Source organism: Gigantopelta aegis, chromosome 6 (genome assembly GCF_016097555.1).
Source record: "Gigantopelta aegis isolate Gae_Host chromosome 6, Gae_host_genome, whole genome shotgun sequence".
In the NCBI taxonomy this organism is placed as follows: Eukaryota; Metazoa; Mollusca; class Gastropoda; order Neomphalida; family Peltospiridae; genus Gigantopelta; species Gigantopelta aegis.
In genome coordinates, this window is record NC_054704.1 from 71,617,840 (window position 1) to 71,628,107 (window position 10,268).

Genomic DNA, 10,268 nt, shown 5'->3' on the forward strand with positions numbered 1-10,268 from the left:
GTACCTATCACAATAAAGACAATAACCTACAGTTTATCTAGGTCCTCTAGGATGACTGGCTAAGCTTTATATTACCAAATACTCGTATAATGTTAGAACAATAAGTCTACGATTTACTTCGTCAGATGACCGAAGACACTGTCTAAAGAATATTGGTATAATACAGTATTAAAATATTAAAAGTCACATCAATCACATCACGGTTATACAACAGAGCAGAAATAATATATTTGCCAAAGTCCAAACGGACTAACGTTCCCTGGGAGCCGTCCTTTTTGCTTCTCCTCGATATCTCTAAACCCTAGCTATTTATTATAAATCGAATATCGCCTGGGGGTACATCGCGGCACCGAATCTTATCATGTGAGTTTCCACCACGACCAGAGTCTGTATATTTTTCTCTGATCGTCAGACTGGCTGTTGCCATACCGCGAGCAATCCCCTGGCCATAAACAGCACTACCGGAGATATTACGTAACTACTAGCCACATGGCCTCCGCAACTGGCTGGATGTGTATTAGACGACCGTCGCGCAAAGGTATCACGTAACAAGTTGTCCACCTGGGCTTAAGTGCTTATGGAACTGCACACGGCCCTCTAACACAATTAATATCGCCACAGGCGAAAACAAAATTAAGAGCATGTTCCGTCACACACACACACACACACACACACACACACACACACACAAACACTGCACACATACACAGAGACACACATACACGCAGACACAAACACACACACATACACACTTTCTCTCTCACACACACACACACACTACACACTGCACACACTTCATTAAAAAGGCACTTCAAACGAGCGGGACCTCTGACCTCCTCTGGGTACGTCAATGATGACATAGCAGGGCAGAACAGCCCCTTGTTGCTTATGGTGGTTAAAACAATAGCAAAGAGCCAGTTTACCGTGACCCCTAAATATGTTTTATTCATGTAGGTACAATAGCCACAAGCTACACGCTAAACGCTGTACTTTAGACTAGGCTCAACAAACGGAACAAGCACCTAATTTTGGAATCCTCTTAAAATTATGCTAAATAAACTTTTCCCAAGATTACCCCCCCCCCCCCACCCCCCAACAAATCACGGACACATTTTGCCACAGTACATACCTAGGCCTATGGTGTACCAGTTATGTGCACTGGTTGAGATAGAAAACAACAAAATCCACAGTCCATCGAGGACGATTGATCCTGCAACCTCTCACACCATGAGACAATATGCGGTATATATTACGTGGTTCGAACACGACGTACAAAGAGCGTACAGATAGAAAGGGGTCACTGACCGAACATATACTTTCCAACAATGTTCCAGTTATAAACCATAACGCACTGGAGTAGAGAACGGGGTGGGGTGGGGGCAAGGGAGGCACTTTGTAGCAGCAGCGATGGTTTTTATATGTTCATACATACATACATAAATATAAATATATATATGTGTGTGTGTGTGTGTGCCGCCCCCTTTTTTTGCACCTTCGTACGCCCGTGAATAATATATCGTCAACGTCCCTAACTGCGTTATGCTTCAAATTCCGTTCACTTTGTTTTCTCGTGCACGGTTCGCGCAATCAACATCCGATTTGTTGTCATCGGCATGTCGTTCATTTACGAGGTTTTTCTTCACAGTTCAGGAATTTTTGTATAAACAATAAAGTTGAGAAAAGTAAGTATCTAAATACAAAACTTTACAAACCCCTAAAACCATTAATTTTACTAAGTCGTTTTTGTTTATTCCTTAAAATTACCGATATCTGGTCCACATGACTGGTAGAAATCGACTTAAAATGGAGAAAGATGAATTAACTTTCGGTGCGTGTCACATGACCTCACACGTGCCAGATCAACAAAGCCAAAGAATTTAATTTTTACGATTTTTAAGACCCCTGTTAGAATTTGTTTTCAATTATTATATTCGATCTGCAAAAGGTATGCTACATTTGTGTGCCTCTATTGTAGTGAATAGTATTCATAATCCATTCATAACAGTTGTAAATAATTTTGAGTATATAAATTGTGTTAATTTAGAATCAATTCATTTAAAAAAATGATATTTTACAAACTATGAACGCAGGTATCAGTACTGACATCAAGTGTGAGCGATGTGTTGATAAAACGCGGACAGGACCAGAACGCCAGTGCACCACGACTGATATATCAAAGGCCGTGGTATGTACTACCATGTCTGTGTGATGGTGCATATAAAATATCCCCTGAATTGGCGACAGCGAGTTTCCTCTCTTAATATCTGTATTGTCCTTAACCATATGTCTGACGCCATATAACCGTAAATATTTAAAAATTTGGAATAGATGATTCAGTTGTTCCCTGCTCATGAAGCACTATACTCTGTATTTGTTTCACTACTTTTGCTTATCAAGGTCAAAATTCAAACACTATCTCCAGTTGTTATAGCTGAAAATGTGGGCTCTTAAGCCTATTATTCTTGACTTGACCTCAAATGCGTAAAAAGATGATGTCATCTTGCAAATAGTGTAGTAGATATGTGACGATATTCGTCGTTGATAGTGAAACATGACGAGTGTAATAAAAGTGCATTTGTGCTTGTCTTTTGCAGTCCAACGAAGGGCCGCCAGTGGGATGAACTTTCTGACTGCCAACTGACCAACTGCCAGAGCAACTAACAAAGCGATATACTAACGGATCAACCGATCTTATATATGTAATAATGTTGTGAAAACGTAATATTGAATATGTTTATTATATACGCATACACTTATCTGTGATTCAGATTATGGAATGTTTTGTATCAAAGGAGAGAAGCAATTCAAGAACCCGTTTATGGAATAATCGTCTTGAATTTTTTTTCCTTCTTTCGATTCTTTCTGTTTTATTTGTTGTATTTGTATTAAAACAGAGTGACTAACCTTCCGGAATTTTCCGAAAAATCCTGAATTTCGAACATTCGGAATTATGGAATTAATGCCAAATATTTCTCATTTTAACTTGAATTACTGTATTTTTTACATTTATGTGCCACTGCTAGGGCACGTGTTGTTGATATTTTGCAAATATAGGTTTAAAAAATGGCATTTTCACACTTTAAATTACGTTTTTGAAAAGTCCATTTGTGTGTGTTAAGTTTTATTTTTGAAAAGTGCATCCGCTCGCTTAAAAATTAAAAAAATTCAGGAAATTCCTGAAAAAAATATTTCCATTAGGTTGGTCACCCTGTTAAAAATGTTTTTATTTCTTACTTGCAGTTCTTGGCCTTCACCTCAGAGACATCAAGGTCATGGCTGCCTTGGGCAATTCGCTAACTGTATACACTGATTTATCTCTGTTAGTTACTGCATCGGGTTACCATATTTTAAATTTGATTACTAATGCAAAATACAACCAGAACTGTGCTTTAATTATACACATCTGACTTCGCTATCCATGGAATGACACAATTCACAAGACGCCATCATTTGTTTTGACGCAGCTAAAGCAAAGAGGTCAAAAAAGGATGCCTGCCTTTTCCAGAATTATTCCTTGATTTAATCTCTGAATTTTGAATTAGAAAAGCGGAAATAGTGAAATCAGTGTGGCATTTAGCGCCTTATGTGTAGGAAACGGACTGGATTATTTACTCTAAATGCTTAAATATTACAAAAATAGCGCACGAGAATTTCTACTAGTTCACCAGCCTGTAGGACACTACAGTGATGTTTAGCAATACAGTAATAGACACTTCACTTCCTATGACATGAGATATTATAATCTATAATCAAATAATAAGCATTCTTGTTAATATTATCACCTTGCATTTCTGTTGTCACCGAGTGTATATTTCTGTGATATTAAACACTTTATACTAAATGTGTTGATGTACATTTTGTTGATCCACATCTTCTTATTTGTTGCTGTTCATTTTGCTATTTCATCTCTTTTCTGATTTTTTTTGGTTTTAATTCTGTCATGTGTGTGTTTTCTTAACTTTGCAGGATGAGAAGTCCTCAGTATGGAAACACTGAGAACACATTTGCCGTAACTGGCAGCACTTTACTACTGTTTGAAAGTGTTGATATGACTCTCCCAAATGACAAGTTAAAAAAGTCGCAATTGCTCTCCCTGCAAGGTACCCTAAATATTCATTACTCTGTATAAATCAAGTTTAGTATAAAGTAACTAGTCACAAACCTATTAAGTTTTAACATAGCTTTTTTTACTTTCAGTCCAGCTAATGATTTATATACATGTACTTCTGCTTCAGATATACAGCAGAAGTTGAAAATGTCACATGTAAATGTGTTAGGATTATTTTCTCATAGGTCGTCTCTATCACTATTATGGTTACATATTAAACTGTTTTTAAGTAACTTACAGACAACTCACTGAAGTATTTCAGTGTTCGAGATTAACAATATCCTGATATCCCGGGGATACCAGAATATAATTTTGGATACCAGACTTTCAGAACCCAGATACCAAAGGCTTTTGTCTGGGGGTTTTTCGTATATTTTTTATGCTTTAAATTCTGATTTTTCACTTAAATTTGTTGAAGATTTCCAAACTCGTGCCTTATCTTTATTTCTGTTTGTTTTAACATTTATGAGTTGTTTTAGGACATTAGAATGACATGTATTCAAAAACAGAATACCAAATTCTCAGGTGGAATCAGATTTGGAAATGCTAGTAAGTACTAGTATTCAACTTGGATACTACCAAAATAATTAAATCTCAAATACTGTGTTCACTGAAAAGATTAGCAATTTTACTTGGTGATATTGACAAATTATATTCATACTGTATACTGGAGGGAGAAGGTACTATTTTTTCCAGTTGAACACTGAGAGCAATTGCTCTTCTACATAATTTCAGGAGAACAATTTATTAAATCTTACCCATGTGCTTATTCAACAACCTACATTTATTACATCAGATAGACTTAGCAATCTCATATACTAATTTGATACCCTGTGTTTATTAAAACTTTGTTTTTGTTTCTGTGACAGCCAAAGTAAGCTGTACATATATCTGCAGTAATCCTGTTCCTTGACATATTGACCGCACTAATTAGTTGTCGGCATGCACAGCAAAAATGTAGACTGTCAGGATCTGAACAATGTAGCATATTTTATATGGTGGAACTTCACTTTTATAAATCATAGTAATTGCAGTTCATGGTACGTGGGTTCGATTCCCACCCAGAGCTTTATGCAAACTACTAAAATTAGCGTATGTTTATCATCCGAAACACTTATATGAGTACATGTGTTTCAGTCTAGTTGTCTTCCTTTAGTTGTCATTGTTCTGCAAGTCAAGAAATGCATTACTGTACAAAATACAAAATGTCAATTATTGAAATTGAAAGGTTATGGCAGAATATTTCATTCAATGGATACACAAAATGAATTGTTCATATATATTTCTGTCCATTTTTCCCAAGTGACAAAATGCAATTTGACTCAGTACATTGTAGAAGTTATTTACAGAACAAAACTGACAGTGCATGAGAAATCTTAAACACTAATAAATAGGTTGCAGCAACATTGCATCTCTTTTGGAAACTTGCTTTTTTCTTAATGCACCATTGGTGTATCATGAACTGCAAATAGTGGTTAAATTTACCCATTGATATGGCTCTAGCAGAATATTTGATTCGTTGGATAAAGGAATTGAATTGTTCATATATTTCTGTGTTCATTTTTCTAAGTGACAAAATGCGTCTTGACTTGTATGTAACTGGACACTTGTGGCTAAACCAATGAAACACATCATGCCAAAATCTGGTGTTTTGCCAATAACCAGGTTCTCTGTTCAAACAATATTCCTCAAGCTGGCAACTGAAGTCATAGAAAAGTTCCTCAGGTGCCTTCTCCAAATACAAATATGCAGATGTAAAAGGATCTTTCCTGCCTTCAGATCCTGGAATCATGTGATATCCATAGCAATGTCCATAATGCTTGGGATCAAACCATAAAAATAAGTATGTTGTGCCCTTCCTCGAGACCTGAGGAAAATTTTTGTTACACTTTTCTTCCTCTCTAGCAGGCTGATCATCATAGTTTTTTGAGGAAGCGTGTTCATTCATACTGTATTTGGAAAGGTGCCCGAGTTGCTCACCTGTTGGATTAAAATAATATGCCCTGCCATATTTTTCTGGATTGTAAGTTCCAGGTTGAGGAACAGCAAAATCTGGTGCCTTATTTTTTCCATGAATGTCTTTTACTCTTAAAACCAAATATTCAATAAAATCCAGAACTTCGAGAAATGATTCTCTATTATCTAAAGCAAAATGTACAATATCTCGAAGTTCTGGAGAAAATTGTCCAAGATCATTAACAAAATCACAATCTGAATCGACAGCATTTCTCAGAGATGTTATAATAAATGCTGTCAGAGTGAGATAACGATAAGGAATGAGGCTGGTGAGAGAGGAATTGCTGGATAAGACTGCAAAGACAATGGCCAATTTGAACTGAAGCAAGTTTGAATATTCTCCTAGAGAAAATCGCTTTACAATCTCCCTGCAATCCCTATCCACAGTCTCAACAAGTAGGTTTGTTCTATCCGTTTGGGCATTCCATGGCAGCTTCTGATCATCCTTTAGTAAACCCCTGTGATATTTGGACAAATAAAGCAAATGTTCCCTGCATTTAATGTTTGCAGCAATGTCTAAATCTCCTTGCTTATAATGAATAAAAGCTGTCTCATTTCTCCTATGACAGGGATCAACCTTAACATCTGTGGAAGGAATCTCAATAGGGGTAACTGAAGCATGTCGGAAATTAATTCCTATTTTTGTTCCATCACAAGCAAGGTATTTAGGTTCATATTTGCAGATATCACAGACCACCCTGAAATCTACTTTGAAATTAGAAGCCCATGAGAACCACCAAGCAATAAACGTTTGTGGAGACATAAATTTAGCAGATAAAGAATACAGGCGCTGATACTGATTAGTCATCAGTGTACAATAGGCTGAAAAAGTTATGTTAGTGTTTAACACTCTATCCACAAAATCCCAACCAATTTCATCCCCAGCAGCTGTGTTCCTATTGAGGAAGTGCAGGCAGTGACTTGATCCATCATATGGAATGAGGCAATCATGGTTTCTCTGCAAACATTCACGAAATTTTACCTGAAAAGAAATTTCAAATGATTGGACTATGTAACATACAGTGCACTCTGTTAGAATCATTTTTAATCTGAATGACTGCTTGCTCTCAAATTAAAACAACAAACAAACAAACAAAAAACTGTATTCAGAAGTTCTGTCTAAACTAGTGTCACATACATCTGGATATAATATGTTCATTATGGGCCTGCTATACTTGAACAAAATAAATTATAAACTGTACAGAGAGAAATACAACTCTTCTCTTCATTTTTCCGTTGGACTTCCATACCTTACACCCCTTTTATTAGAAAATATATTTTGTTGTAGCCTACATGGTACCAAAAGTTTTAACACAAAGAGAAACACATAAAAACTAATTTGGTATCTATCATGATTGTTAATGTACATACCTCGAACCGACAAGGACCATTTGTTGTATAAACAATGGTCTGGTATTTGACATCAGACAGAAACCCACAGGCTGATATGCATTGTAATAACCAGCCTGAAACAAAATTATTCAAAATAAAATGTGTAATATAAAAATAACAAGGGCTCACCATGTAGGCAGCAATTTTAGTGTTTTAAAAGAAAATCTGGATACCAAAACTAATTACTGCTAACAGTATTCTGTATATTTAAAATTATCCTAATTTCAAACATCTTCCTGAAGAATGCTAAATTTTTTAGAAAACTGACTAAAAGAAAACCATAACCAAACTAAACATACTGTAACTTTGGTTGATACATTTTAAAAAAGAACTGCTACGTTTATTAAACCACATTCAAACTGTGAAGGAGATTTAGTTTGTATTTCTTTAGTAGGTATGAAATAGCAATGTAGAATACATATAGTGCTATTTGATTTCTAATATAAGTGACGAATTTTTGGTTGAATAAATTTGCAGTATTACAGTCCTGTAAAGAATATGTATACATAGCAACTTACGTTCCTATTTTTACGTGAAAACCATACATCTCAGAATATATCTGTGTACAGAATCTTATTCTACATACATGTACAGGGGTGCAGAAATGGAAAATATTTCACTAGCCATCTGGATCAGTAACAGTTAGAATCTACTAGCCCACCAGAATTTATACTCCTCCACCAACCTGTAGGACACTATGATGTTTACACTTCACTTCATACGATCATCCACAAAAGCCAGAACATTTTGACATTCATTTCTATTATACATTTAATACTGATAACAGTGCAAAAACTTACAAATGAAAAGAACCAACTTAAAAGTGAAAAAATAGATCACCAATAAACAATGTCTTGATTATCGAAACTATATTGATCCGTAACAATTCGGTTATTACATACATATTAATTTGACTCCATATTTCGTAAGCAGTTGAAGACATTTGAAACTGTGGCATGGCTGATGCCGAGTTCAGGATTTGCCTAAAACATAACTATATTACTTACATAATCAGTCAGAAAAAAAACAAAAACAAAAACAGATTGCACATCGGACTGGCAGATACATTTTTTATCTCATCCCTCAGAATTTTCACTCGCATTTGGCTAACGGGCGAGTACTTTCTGCACCCCTGATGTATTATCTTTGTACTTTTAGGAGTAATAACAGAGTCAGCAAAGAAACTACACAAACCCCACAAAGACATGGTCCATAGATAGCAGGAGGATACAAGGAAAATGGCCCCGATCGGTCTCTCCACAGATCTCAAAATCTCTCTGCGCACCATTCAAGCCATCAAGCAAAGAAAGTCGATGTCTCATGGCTGCTTGTAGTACAGGATCACCTTCTTCCAGTGGTTGGTGGTTGCTCAGAGACTCAAACTGCCACAAACCAGATTCCTCATCAAAGAAAGTCGATGTCTCATGGCTGCTTGTAGTACAGGATCACCTTCTTCCAGTGGTTGGTGGTTGCTCAGAGACTCAAACTGCCACAAACCAGATTCGGTTCATCGTAAAGATTAAGTCGATGTCTCATGGCTGCTTGTAGTACAGGATCACCTTCTTCCAGTGGCAGTGGCTGCTCAGAGACTCATGAACTGCCAAAACATAACCAGATTCCTCACAAAGAAAGTCGAGTCTCATGGCTGCTTGTAGTACAGGATCACCTTCTTCCAGTGGTTGGTGGTTGCTCAGAGACTCAAACTGCCACAAACCAGATTCCTCATCAAAGAAAGTCGATGTCTCATGGCTGCTTGTAGTACAGGATCACCTTTTTCCAGTGGTTGGTGGTTGCTCAGAGACTCAAACTGCCACAAACCAGATTCCTCATCAAAGAAAGTCGATGTCTCATGGCTGCTTGTAGTACAAGGATCACCTTCGATCAGTCTCTTGGTGGTTGCTCAGAAACTCAAACTGCCACAAACCAAGCCATCAAGCAAAGAAAGTCGATGTCTCATGGCTGCTTTGTAGTACAGGATCACCTTCTTCCAGTGGTTGGTGGTTGCTCAGAGACTCAAACTGCCACAAACCAGATTCCTCATCAAAGAAAGTCGATGTCTCATGGCTGCTTGTAGTACAGGATCACCTTCTTCCAGTGGTTGGTGGTTGCTCAGAGACTCAAACTGCCATGCCACAGGGGTGCTGTTGGTAGTAAGGATCACCTTCTTCCAGTGGTGTGGTTGGTGCTCAGGAGACTCAAACTGCCACAAACCAGATTCCTCATCAAAGAAAGTCGATGTCTCATGGCTGCTTGTAGTACAGGATCACCTTCTTCCAGTGGTTGGTGGTTGCTCAGAGACTCAAACTGCCACAAACCAGATTCCTCATCAAAGAAAGTCGATGTCTCATGGCTGCTTGTAGTACAGGATCACCTTCTTCCAGTGGTTGGTGGTTGCTCAGAGACTCAAACTGCCACAAACCAGATTCCTCATCAAAGAAAGTCGATGTCTCATGGCTGCTTGTAGTACAGGATCACCTTCTTCCAGTGGTTGGTGGTTGCTCAGAGACTCAAACTGCCACACAACCAGATTCCTCATCAAAGAAAGTCGATGTCTCATGGCTGCTTGTAGTTTCTGTTGATTAAGAAGATACATGTATTATTTTAAACAAATAACTGTTGGTTCCAGATTTCCTACAAGAGTAAATTATATACCACACATTTTATACCTGGAGCATGAAAATATTAATGCACTCTACGTGGACACTTTCATGGTCCAAATATTATACGCCACACTATTCTTGTCCCAAAAAAA

The 10,268-nt window shown here is 37.2% G+C and overlaps 1 protein-coding gene across 1 annotated transcript; it reads right to left on the bottom strand.

Annotated features, from left to right (window-relative positions):
• Positions 1-5,402: 5,402 nt before the first annotated feature.
• LOC121374178 lies at positions 5,403-8,993 on the bottom strand. The gene is made up of 4 exons (XM_041501155.1): positions 8,711-8,993; positions 7,496-7,590; positions 7,047-7,106; positions 5,403-7,000 (listed from the first exon to the last, which is right to left on the bottom strand). The coding sequence occupies exon 4, from the start codon at positions 6,930-6,932 to the stop codon at positions 5,448-5,450; it is 1,485 nt and encodes a 494-aa protein (XP_041357089.1). The 5' UTR covers positions 6,933-7,000; positions 7,047-7,106; positions 7,496-7,590; positions 8,711-8,993; the 3' UTR covers positions 5,403-5,447.
• Between the last annotated feature and the right edge of the window lie 1,275 nt (positions 8,994-10,268).